The sequence below is a fragment of the Sarcophilus harrisii genome, chromosome 1 (genome assembly GCF_902635505.1).
Source record: "Sarcophilus harrisii chromosome 1, mSarHar1.11, whole genome shotgun sequence".
Classification (NCBI taxonomy): Eukaryota; Metazoa; Chordata; class Mammalia; order Dasyuromorphia; family Dasyuridae; genus Sarcophilus; species Sarcophilus harrisii.
In genome coordinates this window covers 27,217,626-27,237,223 of record NC_045426.1, presented here as the reverse complement: position 1 = coordinate 27,237,223, position 19,598 = coordinate 27,217,626, and the positions used below count along the sequence as shown (strand labels likewise).

General features: G+C 38.9%; 1 protein-coding gene across 1 annotated transcript in view; it reads left to right on the top strand.

Annotated features, from left to right (window-relative positions):
- MAGI1 (membrane associated guanylate kinase, WW and PDZ domain containing 1) overlaps positions 1 to 19,598 on the top strand; it is a 691,778-nt gene that overhangs the window by 543,322 nt on the left and 128,858 nt on the right. Inside the window, exon 4 of the mRNA XM_031963081.1 lies at positions 17,885 to 18,091. Coding sequence (XP_031818941.1) covers positions 17,885 to 18,091 — 207 coding nt within the window. The remainder of the gene's footprint in view (positions 1 to 17,884; positions 18,092 to 19,598) is intronic.

The following is a 19,598-nucleotide window of genomic DNA, read 5'->3' as shown; positions in this document are numbered from 1 at the left end:
AGAAGTGTCTCCAACAGGTCAAGACCGTCCTGCATTTTGCCTGGCCCTCTCCTAGGAGACCTTGGGGTGGTGTGTGGGTGGGAAAGCCCCTGGGTTTTCTGCTACATCCTTTGACTGGTTGGCAAAACCAGATTACATCATTGTCACAGATAGATTTCAGGAGACTTCCAAAAACACTGTGTGTGGCAATCTCCCCTCCTTAGTAATGAGCAATGGAAGAGCTGGAGCTGAAAAGAGTCATGGAGGTCTTCTGGTCCAGCCCATCCATAAAATGATGTTTGGGTCTTTTCTGGCCTGGTGTTCTAAGGCTTGATGACTGAGAAATGACGGCTTTAGGTGATTTTTTCACATATTCACAGAGATGGCATTTGGACCAAGCTCTGTTCCCTGATTCCAGTCATCTTTCCACGGCCTCACAACCGGTTTCTTCACTATGGGCCTTCAAGATCAGCTGAACCAAGTCTCTTCTTGAGCTCCTGGTTCTTTTTATTCTTTCTTGCTGAGAAGAGACAGGCTTCTGGGTCTCTTAGCTTGGAAGCAGTGGAGGGAGAAGAGGGATTTTGTTGGGGGTGAGTTAGGCCATTTTACAAATGACTGTGGGGTGGATGAGACTGACTAAGGAGACCCTGCATTTGAAAAACTCTTCCCTTCTCTGTGGAGGATCCCAGGCTGCATAGTATTTCTGGTGGGAATCTGGTTTTTAAAACGAAACTATTCAAAGATAAAGTGTGTTTCCTTCAGGAAGGGCTTTATCCCTCACTTTGATGGAAACAGGAAAAAAGGAAGAATGTAAAAATCCCCCCCCCCCCCCCAGATTCCCTTTCTAGTAGGGGAATTCCCACTTTTTATTATGGAAGACTTAACCAGTTGTTCTGCTTCCTGTAATCAAGATACTTGGAGATGTGTTCCTTGCCTGACACTGGTTACCCCCCTGAAGCAATAATCCCTGCTGGCAAGACCCGGGGACCAATGGGGCTTGCTTGATGTGTATTGATAATGAAACAACCAGCTGACAAATATCACTCAACCTGCTAACGCCTTCCTCACATGAATGCATTTATCTCTCTCTATGATTCTACCAAGAGATTCTTCGTGCATTTGTTTTAGAAATAGAACTGCCCTTAAATTCTATGCCCCTAACAGCCTATGCTCCATCCTCACCCATTCCCAACCCCCCAAATGAGATTCCATCAGTTCAGGGGACTTCTGGTATGGAACACACCTCTCCTTGTGTAGATAGGTAACTTACCCCATAGAGTTGCCTAAGGCAGTGAATAGAGGGATTTGCCTGCAGTCATATACCAATATATGCAGAGGCACAATGTATACTCAGGTGTCTGCGGTGGGGGTTGTTTCATTAATGGCATCAGGTTTGCTTGCCCCAATCACAATGTCCATCCCAGATTATGTGGTGCTCGTGAAGTATTAATTAATTCCAGACTCCACAACTGGCCCTTTCTCCAGTGGGCCACATTGTTCTATCATCAGTGGCATGTGATCTCACCTAGCCATTGTCCTCTCAGACAGCCAAGACAAAGACACCAAAAAAATGAAGCTAAATACTGAGCAGAGACATGAGTTATTTAGGATATATGCAGGGGCCACCACTTAGACTCATTTCATGCCATCATAGATTTAAAGCTGGCAAGCACTTCTGAGATCATCGTACTTAACTTTTTTTTTAATGTCTCATATTCCTTGAGTAAACAGGTGAAGACAAAGGACCCCTTCTCAGAATATTTTTTTTAACTTGATAGCTTTTTATTTTCCCAAATACATGCAAAGACATTCTTTAACATTCACCTTTGCAAAGCCTTGTGTTCCAAATACTTTCCCTCCCTCCACCCACCCCCTTTTGTAGACAGCAAGCAACCCAATATAAGTTAAACGTGTACAATTTTGTCCTATAACTGCTTGTCATGTTTCCATATTTGTCATGCCGCGTAAGAAAAATCAGATCAAAAGTGAAAAGAAAAAACGCAAGAAAGAAAAATAAAACAAGCAAACAACAAGAATAACAACAACAAAAAAAGGTGAAAATACTATGTTTTATCCACATTCAGTTTTCGTAGTTCTCTCTCTGGATGCATATGGCTCTTTCCATCACAAGACTATTGGAATTGCCTTGAATCACTTCATTGTTGAAAACAGCCACGTCAATCAAAATCGATCATCATATAATCTTGTTGCTGTGTACAGTGTTCTCTATGTTCTACTTACTTCACTTAGCATCAGTTCATGTAAGTCTTTCCAGATCTTTCTGAAATCAATCTGCTTGTTATTTCTTATATAACAATAATACAGAATAATCTTTTTAATAATAAAATCAAGTGCACAGGTTTACAAAGTCAAGTCAAAAAGCGTTCATTAAGCTTCTTCAGTTAACTAGATACTGTGCCTTTAAGCACTAGGAACATTAAAAAAAAAATAAAACTTTTTAATAAAAAGTTTCTATTTTCAAGGAGGTCACAGTCTAATGAGGGAGGTAACATATAATCAATTATGTGCAAGCAAAATATATAGCATACAATGGAGTTAATCTAAGAAGGAAGACATGATAAAGAGAATTTAGAAAGATTTCTTGCAGAAAGTAGAACTTTAGCTAAGGCTTGATGGAAATTGAAGCAAAGAAAACCCATTATATTGGAATACAGTTATCCAAAAAAATAAAAAGTTTATGGGACCCCATTAGAACTCTTATGACAGTTTCACAGAGGTTTTACAGAAGTTCCACGGCCACCCAATTTGAGAGTCAAAACCAGGATTTGAAACTAGATCCTCTCATTCTAAATCTAATACTTTTTCAGTGAAAGGTTGATGAGTGAAGAGAGAATAATGGGACTTGGTCTGCAGACTTAGAATGGGAATTAAGAGAGACACAGTGACAATTCAGATCCAAAGCTATCCATCAAGTTGATTGATTGGTGAGCAATTGCTATGATTTAGGCTTAAACAAACCAAAAATAAATAAATTAATAAATAAATAAAACCATGTAGTATTGGCAGTTTTAAGTATACATCTGGAGCCTGATATAAAAAGGAGATAGATTCATCCATCCCCTAGCTAGATATTCCTGACCAGCCTGATCTCAGGGCTCATGGGAAGAAATGAGCACAAAAAGGATTGCCAATATTTTCTTGACTGTTATAGTGCATTGGTCTAACAACCTGCCAACTCTTTTGGTAAATTATTCCACCATGATATTAGAAATATCAGGAAACGGGGAATAGAAAGTGATCTCTTATCCCAGAAGGAACTTTTCTCAGTATTTTTATCTTTTCCAGATAGCAGCTGATACTGTGAATCTTATACAGTAGCTCCAGTACAGATCTATTGGGTATCTTTTCAAAGAGCCACTTTCTAATATTGAAAAACAGGTCCTGGGTTCAAATCCTACTTTATAATTTTCTTACTTCAGTTTTATCATTTATCATTTATAATTACTTAGAGGTTGGATTTATTGGACTTCAATCCCTTTTAGCACTTAACTATGATCCTATAAGATCATGATTATAATACATTATAAACACAAATACAAAATAAATTCAAGAGAGGGTTTTAGAAATTAGGAACCCTTATCTATTATTTATCCATTGCATCAGGAACAGAAGGATCAAACAAATTTTAAACTCCACCAATTCATCTAAGAAGCAGCATTTAAAACCAGATCTTTCTAACTTCAAGATGAGAAGATTAAGAATGTTCTTGGATCGGTTTCCTGTTAATGCTATTTACAATTAATGAATTTTGTCCTATAACTGCTTAAGTCATGGTTCTTATTCCTGAACTTAGTTCAGAGTTCAACTGATTTGTAATGGATTAAATTTAAAAATCCAGCTTTCCTGCCTCGGGGAATTTAACTAATCTTGGAGAATGTGTGTAACCAGAAAGGGAGTTTGACCCTGACATCTTGATTCCAACAAGCTATCTTTCAGGGATGCTGGATTTGTTGTCCAAAAGCCTAACCCACTATCTCACACCTGATTCAAACAAAGAGGACTTCTTAGTCTCACACAAGAAAAAAAGGAGATTGTTGATGGCCCCCCTTACCAGATTTCTAATTAATCATATTTTTCCCTATATCTCAACTCTTTAACCAGTCATGTTGCCTTTAATCCCGTGATATCATCCACTCTGCTCTTTTCTTTGTTCTATTTCCCACAAAACCAAGAGTCCTTTTGCTCTGGATCTTTGGCTTTAATGGAGACAAGCCACTGACCCATTTATTAAAGGTACAATGTCCTTGCTAATAAACAAGATTTTGCTGGGAGATCTGCCCCAATTTACCCTTTAGTTAAAGCTGAATATGACCAAGACCAACTTTTTTATTTTGTGTTTTTGTACCCCTTGGTGCCTAATTCATAGCTTCATAGATGTTGGTGATATTGACCTTGGTATCAACGACCCTCGGGAGCTATCCCTCCCTACCGGACTATCATCTGATTTTCCCTTTTTTTTTTTTAATAGACTTTTACCATCTCACTGACCAGTTCCTCCCTCCAGTTTCTGGCCCTTTAGAGATTTAGGAGTATGGAGATCAGATTCCCCAGCTTCTCGTCATTACATTAGTGTGGGCAAAGATGGAAGCATCAGAGCAGGAACTAAGTCTTGGACCCACCCTTGGGCATCCACTTTAGACTCTAGACTCTTCTAGTCAGAGAGAGAAGTGAGATTTTTCCATTTCCTTCAGCGTAGGGTTTTCCTTCAAAGACAGATTATTAGAGTGCTCTAATTTAATTGTTTGCATTTAGTTTTATACAATTACAATCATAGCCATATGGTGAGGGAGATGCAAAAAACCATGAGGGAGTCTCCTAACAGTGGTTAACCGAGAGGCCTTGGATGCTGCCCACATTGTGCCCCGTTCAGGCTGGTATTCTGGAGCTGTCGTAGCTCTGGGCTCTGGATTTGCCTGGCCATGGTAAGCAGATCCTCCTCAGATCATCCATGCCGCTGGGAAGACACTGGGAGAGTGACGCGAAAGATGAGCTCCTTCTGCACTAAGCTCCTCGCTAAGAAACTTGATGAACACCTGAGTTGGAAAATATCCCAAATATTGTCCAATTTCTCTTGTAAATAAATGCTAATCATTAATATTAAGTTCAGAGAAATTCCTAGGGGAGGGCTACACCTTGAAAGCCCTCTTTTATTTCTTAGAAATGACTGAAAAGCAGCATTCAAGTTATTGATTTTTTTTTTTTTGTCCATCAGCAAGCGTTTTATTAAGTGCTTACTATGTACCTGGCCTGTACTAAGCATTGGAGATATAAAAAAAGAAAAAAAAAAGGCAAAAGCAGAGATGTCATCATCTCTATATGAGGTAGTAGAGCTCACCTACAATAATGTCACTTATAACATCTAGACACAGGGAAAATGAGAGGTGATCTCAGGGGCAATGCACTAGCATTGAGGGGCACCTGGGGAAAAGGCCACTAGTAGAAAATGGAATTCCAGTCTGACTTGAAGAAAACTCTGGAAGCCAGGAGGCAGAAGTGAGGAGCGAGCACTTTCTAGACATGGAACATGGCTGGAGAAAATGGACAGAATTGAGAGATGCAGTATTGTCTGCCAGGAGTCCTATGTCACTTTTTTGGTACTTATAAGGGAGTGAAATATAAATGGACTGGAAAGCTAGGGAGGGGGAGGTTGTAAAGGGATTTAAAACCCAAATGAGATTTTTAATTGAACCCTGGATTTTTTTGAGTAGATCACTTTGGCAGGTATGAGTGGAGAAAAGGGACAGAAATCAAGAAAGTTGAGGCTTAGAAACCAATCAAAGAAAAAAAAAACCTTTTCCCTCTGTCTTTTCTTCTTATAGCTCCAAAGTCTTTTTGACAGTGACTCCTTAGCTGCCCAGGTACTTAAAATAATGTATCCAAGGTGGATATAGGTCCAAGTGCGGGGGAGCCAGGGAATTCCCAATAATGGTGACCAGGCTAGCAAGCTGGTAGCCCTGAAGGCAAATCTCCTAGTGGATACTTGCCATATGACCAAGACCAGTTTGCCTATAGGACTTTCTATCACTTACCTGGAAAATGAGCATAAAAAATACATAGAACATTAATCCTAACCCTACATCTGACTCTGGCCCTCCACAAGGGTGTTGGGAGGTTCAGATGAACTAATATTTGCAAAATTTGTTGCAGTCCTAACCCCTGTACACATATCAGCATTTATTATTTAAGAAACCATTTCTTTTTACATCTTGTTGGTAAAATGTATAACTAATCTAATCTCAGTTTTCTCATCTGGGAAACTGAGATAATAAAAGGTAGCACCTCTCTGCTACATGGGGCTGTTGAGTTGTTGGATGGTTAAGGAGGTGAAAAATTTTAAAAAGCTTCATTAGTATGCATTTAAGAGGGCTCAGGCCAGGCTACGCCCCAGCTCTATGACTTCCTTGCTATAAGGATCCCCTAGGTGAGGAAAATCCCTCTCCCAATGCACATTGCTTCCTTCTTTCAACTTATGGGGAAAAAAATGTGCCCAGAGTTCTGAGGGATTGGGATCATATAGCCAGGATGGGTAAAAGGGAGGATTTGAATTCAGGTTTCCCTGGCCTTCAAGGCTAACTTTCTGCCCACTATAATACATCAAAAAGGGAAAGATTCTAAATCCCATTCCCTTCTCTCTCCTCTTAGACATCAGGTCTTCTCCTTTCCACCAGGCAAAGTCCCATACTAAATTGCCATGAAGGGCACTAAGGATTGGGGCGTCTTCTTCCTTTTGCATGGACCCAATCACAGGAACCACTGATAACTCAGGCTGAAGCTTGCCTTTTTTCGTCTGCAAGTTAATTCCCACAAAGTTAGCCCCACATAGCATCATGGGACACATCCTCCCCCCTCATTCCCACAAGCATCAAATACCAAGTTTCCAAAGGGGAACCATGCTTGGACTAATCAGCATGTCCCCAAACTCTTAAGATTTTAGAGCTTAAAATTATACCTTATAAAACTTTTGAGACACTGAGTAATATATGGGCAACTTTGGGAGGGGATATTTGAGGAGGGGAAGGGATTTAGAGCATTTTTGAAGAAGTTTGATTAGAGGAAGAAAGTGAGTTGGGAATGTGAAATTTAAAAAAGGAAACTATTTATGGACTTAAAAACTCACTGATTAAAAGCTAAAAGGGACCTTAGGGGTCATCAAAACCTATTCCCTCATTTTATAGATAAGAAAACTTAACTATAAATTTCCCAGAGAGAGTAAATGATTTCTCGACGTCCCCAATACTAACAAGTGTGTGATACAGGATATAAGGCTTTCCAATGTCAAGTCCAGAACTCTTGTCTACTAAGCCATCTAGGTGCCTCTCAAATTCATTTTGTTTCAATTTCATTTTTACAGTTCAGACGTGGGATTTTTGTGATTTCATCTGTGTAAGGTGCACCCAGTGTACAAATTCTCTGTACAGATACAGATTGTCCTCTCTGCTATAACATAGATTATTGGGTAGTAACCTGAGGCACAAGAGGTTACCACCGTATCTAGCCTTTTGTGGATCAGAAACAGGATTTGAATCTTGGTTTTCCTGATCCAGAAGCTAACTTCTCTCTCCTATTTCATGCTGACTTTCTTTAGTTCAACATTAAAAACAGATTCATGGGATTAGTATGAGGAGAGACTACATTAGGGTTTTGTTTTCTTTTTTTTTTTCTAAAGTGGATAAAGAACTTTGCTTCCTCATCTCGGGATAGTTCCCTTCTAGGATATGAAGGGTAGTAGAAAAAGTGGGGCCAGCTTTTGGATTTCTGCTGGCCCTTCAAGGCCCAGAGGCAGGTGGGAATTCTGCTCGTCTCAGTTCATTTCAAGCCAACCAATATTTATCCAATTTCTGATATGTGTGAGAAGCATTGAGCACAGACATACAAAATCTTAGAGACTACCGGGTGGGTGACTGCAAATAACACAGACTCAAGGAAAGGAAGGGGGAACAAGAAGAAAAGTATTTGTTGACTGCCTACTAAGTGCCAGGCATGGTGCTAAGTACATTAATTCACAGTATCTCATTTCATCTTCACAATAAGTAGGTGCTATTATTAGCCCCATTTGGCAGAGGAGGAAACTGAGGCAGCTAGAAAAAGTTATGATCTGCCCACTGGCTGAGATCAGATTCCAACTTGGGTCTTCTGGAGCCCGGGCCCAGTGCTCTATCCACTGAATCACCTAGCTGCCTTGGATAATTAAAGATTAGCTAAATACCAAGTAAGTACAAAGTGATTGGAGGTGGGAGGAGTGCTCATTTTTCAATTTGCCAAGCATTTATTAAGAGAACTAATCTGTCCTGTATACACCATTGCCATTTTGAGGGTGGAGATCACCCCACCTTTAAGAACTCTAGAAACAGGAGGGGAAATAATTTGTATATTCTTTTAAAAAGGCTTTTTTCAAGATATGTGTGTATATAGTTTTAAAAAGCATCTTTTTTTATTTTCACAAGTTTTCTGTCCCCCTTTTAACCTGATCACAAATTCCACTACATCCAAAGGGCTGCCTTTGATAACTTCTGCTGTTTTTGTACTTATCGTGGCTTCTGAATCACTCATCTCTTTGGTCTTAATGTACTCATGAAAGCTTTTCTCTATGAGAGACAAGAGGACAGGGTTGTATGTAGGTATTTGGTCTCTAAAAATTATTCCTCCCACCCAGGCCAATCTAACAAGCATTCATCAGTTGTTTAGTAAGTAATTCTGGTGCTGTCTACCTGATTTGCCCAGCTGCACCCCAGTAAGCCTGCAGATGGCTAATCCAAACTGAGGGTGACTGATAGGTGAGTGAGGGGGATGTCCCTTCCAAAAATTCCGTGGAAGAATACTACAATTTGGCCCGGCAGCCATGAAGGCAGCTGAAGGAGGGCTTGGAGCTTGGTCAGTCATTGAAGAAGTCAGCAAGGTCATCTGCTACATCCCAGACCATGGCCAGTCATCCTGACTTTTGTCTTGCCACCACATATCAATGACTGGAAAGAGAGAATGAGACTGATGGGTCTGGGCAGCTCTGCTTCCTTAAATCCGATTCATGTGCAAAGTCAAGACATGGCTCCCATGATGTCTTTCATCCTCTTCCAAAAAAGGACAAATAATAATTACATGTGTCCTAGCTACTTGGCAAAAGGCTATGAGATGAAAACGAAAATAATCTTTGAGGAAATTATATTCCACTTACTGGTTTACCCATATACAGTAAGCCTCATATAATTAATTATGACCTTAATATTTTATCTGAGTAATCTTTAAAATGGGCATAATAGCACATGCTTTATGGGATGATTGTGAGGCTAAATGAGATAATCCATACAAACACTGTGCACATTAGCTGTTATTAATATTATTGTCTCATTTTCTTGACTTTATCCAAGGATACTAATTTCTTGTACCTCAGGGGATTGATGGTTCCCATTAATATTCTTCACCAGTTCATTGGATAGCAATTTCATCTGTCCTGCAGGTTGAATAACCTGTGAATTAAGCTGAGTAAATAGCATAATAATGTTATTTTGTACTTAACCCTCTTCAAAGGGAAATGATTATTTTCAGGTTTAATATGGACCTGCTTCAGGCTACCAAACCATATAATGGATCTCTTTGCTAGAATGCACTTTCTCATATAACACGCAGGGGTGTGTAAATGCTATCAAGGTTTTGATGGTTTCATTGAATGTTGTTATTCCTTTGGATCAAAGTTGCATGTAGGAGTCAGTGAGGAGATTTCTGGCCAATTAACCAATGAAATGAATTAATCAGAGAGTCCAGTAGTTACCCGATTGAAGTTCTAGAAATCAGTATGTATTTTTATGAATAGAGTAATCAGAAATAAAATTATATATTACAGTTATGAAGATTCAAATCTAGCCGAAGTTCAGGGTCACTCTTGTGCCAATCCTCAGACCTTTTGCAAGGAGCTTAAATTAATTAGCTATGTCATGATTTGCTGGTAGGGCACTGGTAACCCCCTTTCTTTTATTAAGTATGGGATTTGGGGATAAATGGAAGACAGGAATATAATCTGCTGGCCTCCATTTTTCTTGATGTCCATGTTTCATCTGACACTATTTAGCACTATTAATGAATGCTGGGTCTCTTGGTTCACCTTTTACTTCTCTGAGTGTGCTTCTGAGTTTCCTTTGCTCTATCATCTAGAACAGAACCCACTAGATAGACCAGACTTTGGAAAAAAGATCTGGGGGATTTGGTGGACTACATGCTCAACATAGGCTTTTAGTATTCTGTGCAACCAGAAGAATTTTCAGGAATAAGGGGATTTGTGCTCCACTCTAGTCAAATCTTGTCTGCTGTATTTGTGCTCAGTTCTTAGTATCTTTTACCTTAGCACTGATTGAACCAGAAAAACAGCCATTCGTGATGCTATAGAGCCTTAAATCCTTCCTTGTTCTTTGAGGATTGTTGAAAGAATTGAGGTATTTAGCCTTCAGAAGAACAATAACCACCACCACAACTATCATTTTTACAGAGCTTACTTATAAGCCAGGCATTGTGCTAAGCACTTTACAAATGATCATTTATGTGAAGAGAAGACCAAGAACAATGGGACAGCTATTTTCAGGTATTTGATGGGCAGCCATATGCAGGAAGAAGAGATTTTGTCTGGCTGGTCCCAGAAGCCAGAAACAGAAGCCATCAGTAGAAGTTGCAAAGGGGTCAACTGAGACTTGATGACAAAAAAAAAAAAAAAAATCTTCCTGATGATGTTCAAAAGCAGAATGGGCCTCCTGGAGAGTTTATCAGTCCCCCACCTTTGCAGGTCTTCACATGGCAACTGGATAATAATAGCTCTAGGTTCGATATTCTCAGCTATAATGTGAGCTCCTCTGTTTGGCACTCAGAACCTTCTGTTATCTGGCACTGTGCAGTTCTAGGTTCCTCAGACTTTACTGTCCTACCACAGAAGGATGGAAAAATTGTCCTTATGTGTACACACACACACACACACACACACACACACTTCATCCCACTCCTACCATCTTGGTACTGGTACTTTTTCATTATCTGGCCCCCATGCCTGTAATACTTTATCTTTTCATCTGTACCTTTCTAAAGCCCATGTTTTCCTCAGGATTTAGCCCAATCATCATTTTCTACATGTAGCCTTTCCTAGTCCCTTTAAAGAAAGTGCCCCATTTTCTCCCCAATTGTCTTGTATTTCTTTTATACATAATTACTCTATATTATCAATTTTCAGGAGAAGGTAAACTCTTGGGGGAGGGTCAGGGATATTTCATTTTAAAAATGAGTTCCTGCCATATAACAGGCACTTAATAAATGCTTATTGATGATTCTCTGTTCCTTGTGGCCTTGGAGTGTACCCTATAGATTTCAAGATCAGTGACAAATACCTCTTTTTGTCACACAATCACACATTCTTAGAGGCTGCAAGGGCTTCTGATGCTACCCAATTCAAGTCCCACCTAATGGAAGTCATACCTTTACAACATTATTAACATGTAATCTTTGAATTTTTGTGTAGGGATTTTTTGGGGGGAAGGGAGAGGAGATACAATCTTCCTATGTCATCCATTCCACGTTTGGATAATTCAAATTGTTAAGGAGTACATAGCTTCACAGGCTGAAGAATTTATTTTCCAATCTATTTCTTTCCTTTTTATTCTTTGTATTCATTGTTCTTGGTGTAAAACATCTTCATTTTTAAATGATCAATTCAGTTTATTCTCTTTTAATTTCTAAAATGTTTCTACTGCTTCATAATTGTTATGTACAGAATGACTTTTATGTATCTTAAAAATAACATCATCAACAACCACACAGACACACATTTTAGATCACTGATCCATTTAGAATTCATTATGCTGCACGGAATGAGATGGGGATGTAATCTCATTTTTCTCCATGCTTGAGTATATAGTGACAAGATATAGCAATGATGAGAGATTCAGATTATCTGAACACTTTCAAAAGTGTTTTCTTATGCCTTACTCGGAAAAGGTCGGCAGCTAGGTGTCCCAGTGGATAAAACATTGGGCCTGGAATCAGGAAACCTCATCTTCCTGGGTTTAAATCTGGCCTCAGGCACTTACTAACTGTGTGACCCTGAAGAAACTGACTCAGTTTCCCCATCAGTTAAATGAGTTGGAAAAGGAAATAGAAAGTCTCTCCAGAATTTTTGTCAAGAAAAATCCAAATAGGGTCACGAAGAACCAGGCATGACTGAAAAATGACTCAATAAACACCTAAAGGAAGTTAGTCAACAATTTATTGATTTGCCTTATTGATGATTTCATCTTTTAAATGGTAGAAGAACCATCAAGGGAAACTTCAATTTGGAACTGTGCCTCTCAGGAAAAATTAGTTTCTGGAGTTGAAAATGCTGGGGATGTGGGGAGGAATTACTAACTGCCTCTTAGAATTACTGATAGAGCTTTTCATTTATGAATTATTAGTCTGAACGCTCATGTCCTATCAAATTTCACTTCAAAGCCAATACTGAGGCCCATGAATTTTGTGTACAATAGCTAGTGTGATATACCCATTATGAAACATACATTAGTAATTACATGAGGGAATCGATTGATGGTTTCAAGAAACTATAGTTTGCCAAGTTGAAGTCCAAATTAATTATTTTTTTGTGAATCAAAGCATATGCTTACTTGATTTTTATTTAAGGCTTAAGAATCTCCTTTCAAAGTCCATGGTGCTTGTGCTTCTTTGACTCCTAGTCTCTTGATCACGGTAGTTGGGTTCCTCATTACCTTGAGAAAATGAGGCAATGGACTCCAAGGACATATCATAAGAAGATGAAGTATTTAAAAAGTCCAGTGAACAAGAAGGAACACAGAGCAGAGAGATTAAGTTCATAGATATTTTTTTAAGAAACCTTAGATGTAATTGAACACAATTCCCTCTTTTTCCATATGAGTGGATTGCGGCTCAGACAAAATAAGTGGCTTGCCTAGGGTCAAGCAGCTAGTACCACTTTGAGATGAGATTCAAACCCAGGTCTCCCCTGACAGCAAGTCCAACCCTCTGTCTCCAGCCACATTGGGAGCTATGTGGAAAAGCACATGATTTGGAGCTAGGAACAAAGCTATAAGAATTGAAGACATGCTGAAGAATATGAAGATTGTTAGGAATTTTAGAGTAAGGCTCTTGTATTGACCTTGGATGTGAAAGTTTAAAAAGTGGTTGTGTGCATTGGATACACAAGGATGTTTTAAACTTTGGGATTTTAAGCCTGCACTAGGAATTTGGGGACACTCCATATAATGCAGAAGAAGAATGTGCCATTCTAATTGCCTCTTCAATATCCTTATGTCACCTACTCATGGCTCTAGATTAATTTTGGTCTTATTTTATTACTGTCATCAGTGAGAAGTAATGGGTATGCCCTTGTTCAACTGGAAAGAGTACATACCCATTGATTAGAAAATGACTAAACAGATTGTAATGAGTGAATGTATGGAATAGTACTGCACCCAAGGAAATGATGGATCTGAAAAATTTAGAGATGCACAGGAAGACTGAAAGCTGATGGAAAATGAAGTTTAACAAAACCGGGAGAAAACAACATATATAGAAACTACAGCACTGAAAATGAAAGAACATGAAAAAAATCAAATTTGCCCCAAACCAAAGCTGACCCTCATAATTATAATACTAAAATTGTCTTCAAAGTGAGAAAGAGAAAATCCATCTGCTTTCCTAATCTGTAGAGCTGGATGACTGTGGATATAGAACACAGCATACACTTATCAGCCCCGATTGATTTGGTGTTAAATTTTGCTCAGTTGTTGGATTTTTTTTTCTTCTTTCTGCTTTATTTTTTGTAACCAAGGATGGATCAATAGGTGAGGTAGGGCAAAAGAAGGGAAATATTCTGAATTAAATGGAGTGTGAGAATCAAAGATATCAATAAAAATTGAAAAATAAAGAGAAACCTAGAATCCTACCTCAGGGGGAAAAAAAGTCTTCACTTACTTTACACATTTTGTGTTTCTTTTGGGCTAATTCACTTCTGCTTTGCTCATAAAGCACAGCACCTTTGGTGAGGGCACACCATGATGGCTGGTCCTGTGTCAGTGTCTCCCATATTATACAATTAATTCTAAAGTTCTTAAGAGAAACCTTGAGAGTGTCCTTATATCACTGTCTGACCACCTAGTGAGCCCTTGCCCTGTGTGAATTCTCCATAAATAATCTTTTTGGCAAGTGTATGTTTGGCATTCGAACAGTGTGACCAGCCCAACGGAGTTGGGCTCTCTGGAGTAGATTTGGAATATTTGGCAGTTTAGCTCGAGAAGGGACCACAGTGTCTGGTACCTTCTCCTGCCAGGAGCGCTTCAGAATCTTCCTAAGAGAATTGAAATGGAAGTGATTCAGTTTCCTATATTGTGGACAAGGTGCTGCTCTATGATCAAAACAGAATTGAATTAACTCAGAAGAAAGACAAGATACACAAGGTTAGAGAATCCACCCAAATGTTCACAGGGACGATTTGTGTCTGACCTGTGGCAGAGCATTCTGAGCTCATATTGGTCTGATCTGCCACTATTCTAACATAGTGACATCATTTTGGTCCTTTGAGAATGAAGGACACTCAGAAACTGGGGAATAGGTTAACAAATTTACTTTTAGTGTTTTGATGAAAATAATGATTCTCTGGGTGAAGTCTAACCTGGGCCTCATCAAAGCTAATCATTTTTTAAAAAAATTTTTAGTCAATGATTTTTCTTAAAGTCACCAGAATCTCCCAAAATGCATTAAAGTTTAATACCTTAAAATAATAAAAAGATAGAACCCTGGATCATCAATATTCCAATTCATCCATGCTCAACTATCAACACTATTCCTATGTATATGCACACATACATGAAGACACTGCACATAGAGGATGATGGTCTCAAACACAGACAGTGGACTTTAATTCATATGCACACTTGGAAGCTCCAAGAGAAGAGGGATCAGAATCATGAACATTTATCTTGCACTTCCTACGAGCCAGGCACAGTACTAAGAGCCTTGTTATTATTAGCCTCTTTTTGCAAATAAGGAAACTGAGGTAGACAGTGACCAATGGCCTTCTTAGAATCACAAGCTAGGAAGTATATGAAGGAGGATTTGAATTCAGGTCTTCCTGACTCTACACTCAATGCTCTTTCTACTATACCACCAGCTGCCCACTTGATCTTCACATTTCCCCCTGTGTCTAATGCAGTTCACCTAACATTTTGCATATGGTGTGTGTATGTGTGTGTGTGTTTGTGTGTGTGTGTGTATGTGTGTGTGGTTTATATATACATACATATATATGTAGGTATGTATCCTGACACACACATACACACACGTGTGTGTGTGTCTTTTGGTGTTGTTGCTAGTCATTTTGGTCATATCTGACTCTCTTTGACCTCATTTGGGATTTTCTTGACATGACACTGGACTGTTTTATTATTTCCTTCTCCAGCTCATTTTATAAATGCGAAAACGGAGGTAAATAGGGTTAAGCGACTCATCCAGGATAACACAGTTAGGAAGTGTCTGAGGCTAGATTTGAACTCGTAAAGATAAGTCTCTTGGTTTCTAGTTTATTCAACTATGTGTGTGTGTGTATATATATATATATATATATATATATATATATATATATATATATATATGTATGTGTGGGTGTGTGGGTGTGTGGGTGGGTGTCCTTATAGACACATACTCATACACACTTACCTGTATATTCTCTCCATATATATTTTATATGGACATATAAATTGAAAAGTGTAAGATCAATTCAGCAAACATTTCTTAAGTCTCTTCTCTCTCTTCTCTCTCTTGAGAGAACACATTTTATAAATATTTGTTGAATTGATCTCACACTTCTCCATTTATATTTGAAAGCTGGCATTAATAGGTTCATGTATTTACAAAATCAGCTATAGTACCTGATCATGAACTATTCTCTCATTAATATCTTCATTCATAAAGACAGAATTGGTTAGAAATAAATTCAGCTGCCCTCTTGGGGCCATGTACCTCAAGCAACATATTCTCAGCTCTTTTTTGTTTCAAGATTAACAAGAACCATGAAATTCACTTAGCTAATTAGACAAAATGGAACGAGTCCAGAAAATGTGAGTTCAAGTCCCACATCTGAAATAGTTGTGAGATCTTGATTAAGAAATTGCACTCTCTGCATTCCAGTGTCATCACCTGCAAAATGGGAATAATAATAGTCTTTGATTAACAGGGTCATTGGAGGAAGGGATCAAATGAAATAACATCTTAGAAGCATTTGGCTAAATTCAAAACACTTTATAGATGCTAACTATTTTTATCAGGAAAAGTGGGTACTCTTCTCAAGGCTCTAAGCAATCTCTGGTCTCTACCTGGCACAGAGCCTACCTACTTGCAGTAGAATGAAGTATTGGATGAAGTTCTCACTGGGAGCTCCGTCCATTAGTAAAATCACAGGACCTGTTAATGGTCATCATCATCATTGTCATTGTTTATCAATATCATTATTAATTATTATTATTAAAATCAAACCCAGAAGCCACTGATCCTCAAGAAGTCTGTGAATAGATTTCACAGGCTCTGTAAGTTTGGACACAATTTATTTCAATATAACAATTCTTTGCAATTCTCTTTGTTACATTTTATGCACTCAACACATTATACAGAGAAATGTTCCATAGGCTTCACCAGCCTACCAACTGACTCCATTGTATGCAAAAAATTAAGAGTCCCAGTAGACACAAAATTATTGTTCTGGGAATCTTCTGAGAGACAAATATACATCTTCTGTAGACAAATATATAATTGTAATTTCTGAATTTGTAAAACTGAAAAGGAACTACAAGATTATTGAGCTATAGGATCCAGGATTAGAACCAGAAGGGACCAGAGAAATCATTTTTTTCTACTCTCTCATTTTTACATATGAGGAAACTGAGGCCCAAATAAGGGAAAGCCTGAACTCAAACTCACAGCTTGTGACTTACTACACAAGGTCATCACCCTTGAGCTTGAATCATCCTTTTTAGGACTTATTGAATGAACCCATAACAGTTTTTGTTTGTCCCCCCCCCCCCCTTTTTATAGCCATGTCCCAATGAATATGAGTGATGAATTCTGGAGAATGATCATATTATTCAGCTTCTCTCTGCTCATAATCTGAAAAGGGACAGAATTTTGATTATATCCTTGGCACTTCACTGCCTCCACCGTGACTTATGGGCCTCCTGTGACACGTGGTATTTAAAAATGGCTGCTCCAAGAGGCACCATCACCACTGTACAAGGGTTCCCTTTGAAGCCTTGGTAAGTGGCATTCCTCCCCCAACTGACCCGGAAGCCACTGCTACTGCTCCATTCAATAAGTGCCACGTGGCGAATCCCCCTTTTCCTTTTTTGGGGGATGTTTCCCATAAAGAAAGATTACTTTTTAAAAAATGCTCTAGCCCCTCTTTGCGATTCCTCTATTGATAAAGGTCACTGCAGCCTTTCAGGTCCCTTTGGGGTGGGAGCAAGTGAGTTTTTTTCTTTTACTTGGGACTCCCTCCAAATGGACTGTACACTGTGTTGGTGCATACATGTAAAAAGGTGACTAATTAAAATTCAAATGTAATGAGATGAAGTTGAGGGTTCCAGCCCAGCTGCCTTTGTTTTCCTCCCTGCATGCTGCCTGAACCTAAACAATGAGGCTCTCATCCCGCCTTCTGAATTCAGCATGTCTAGCTGAAGAGGAAAGACATCTTTTTCAAATCCATCCCAGAAAAGAAATCCAGGCCGTCTGAGTTTTCCAGCTTAATTTCTTTATGGTCAGATGGGGTTAGAATGTGAAATCTTGCCTTTTTTACTTATTTATTTTTATTTTTTGGTTACTCCTCACTGAAACATGCAAATGTGTCTCTATCACCTAGGTAACTATTATGGGACACCCAAGCCTCCCAGCCAACCCGTCAGCGGGAAAGTGATTCCCACTGATGCTTTGCACAACCTTCCAACGGGCTCCAAGCAGTCAACCCCGAAACGCACTAAGTCCTACAATGATATGCAAAATGCTGGCATAGTACACACAGAAAATGACGATGAGGATGACGTCCCTGAAATGAACAGTAGCTTGACAGGTAAGAAGGAGAGCTTCTCTTTGGGGAGGGAGTTGGGGGCCGGGGAATGGGGCAGGGAGGTAGTTTCTCTCGGTGTCTTTCTGTCTTTCTTTCTCTCTTGCTCTTCCCATAGAGATCTGGCAGAGACACCAGAGTTCTCAGCCTAACCACAGTCATTTTTTTTTCACAGTCTACACCTCCTTGTATTCATAGTTTCTCTCCTATCTAATGTTTTTTAAAGAAACTTGAAAAAATGTGTTTCAGAAAGACGATTTTGAATAACTTTCATCACCTCTCTTTTCCCTTCTTTTAAAACATGAGTCGTCGTCATCATCATCCTCATCATCCTCATCATCATCATCAGTATTTGTTCCAAAACTCTGTATAGATGCCAGTATGGAGAGAATAATAGCATTCACTTGACAGCTTCATATCAAATTTCATTTTATTGACAAGAGCATGTTATCTTTTTGAAGGAAACCACCATGACTGAAGATAGATTACGAGAAAAATTGGAATGGCATATTGGCTCTTAAGTTTTCACCATGCTTAAATATTTTCTTAAATATTTTTAACAGTAGTCATTATCCCATCTGTCAACATACGAGACAGCCGTCTGTCATGGTGGTTGGCTTCATAATATGATTGTGCTCCCATTATTTCTGCCATTACATGCTCTACAGCCCATCCTCCTCCCCCCAAAGGGACATATTAGAGCATTAAATAGATTTTGTTTTGTCACAAGAGATATTTGAGGATTGGAGGGAATTGTGGGGTAGGTGAAAATGTATCACCACAAACCACAGGCTAGCAATATAGGCTTCTGTGTGATTTTTCATGTTTGTCAACTAAATTTTCTGATGATGATACCAGTTTGGGTTGGCAAAAGTGAACAATACTCAAAAGGTATCTGGCCTCCTTTTTATAATTTTGTACTGAGATGATGAGTTGAATGGTTTAGGATAAAGAAAGCTTTAACATAAGCCTCCTTAGATGGACCCATTGTTTTTTCCATCAATAGGAGCCCTCCTTTCACTTGTAAAGAACCAACTTCATGAGTTCAGATCAAACCTGAGACATTTACTAGCTGTGTGCTCCTGGACAAGTTACTTAACCATGTTAGATTCAGTTTCCTTATCTCTAAATTATGTGGAGAAGAAAATGGCAAACGACTCCACTATCACGATCAAGAAAACCCCAAATGGGGTCATGAAGAGTCGGACATCACTGAAAAATGACTAAATGACAAAATATTGGGTCCATGGCCTTTGAGATCTTCACCACCTCTGAGATTCTGGGACTGACTAGTTCTTTGAACATTTTGTGGCTCTCAGTGAGTGTCATCCCCCAGTCTTGTTATGCAACCGATCCATATCCTCTTTTTCCTGTCCAAATCATGTTTAATGATATCTTTGATAACACTTCTTCCATGCAATAGAATAGGCTGTACCCTATTATCACATAACAGGCTCCTTTCCATTGGCTTTACTCAGTGTCTTTGTGCCTTTCCAAACCAAAACAATTCTCC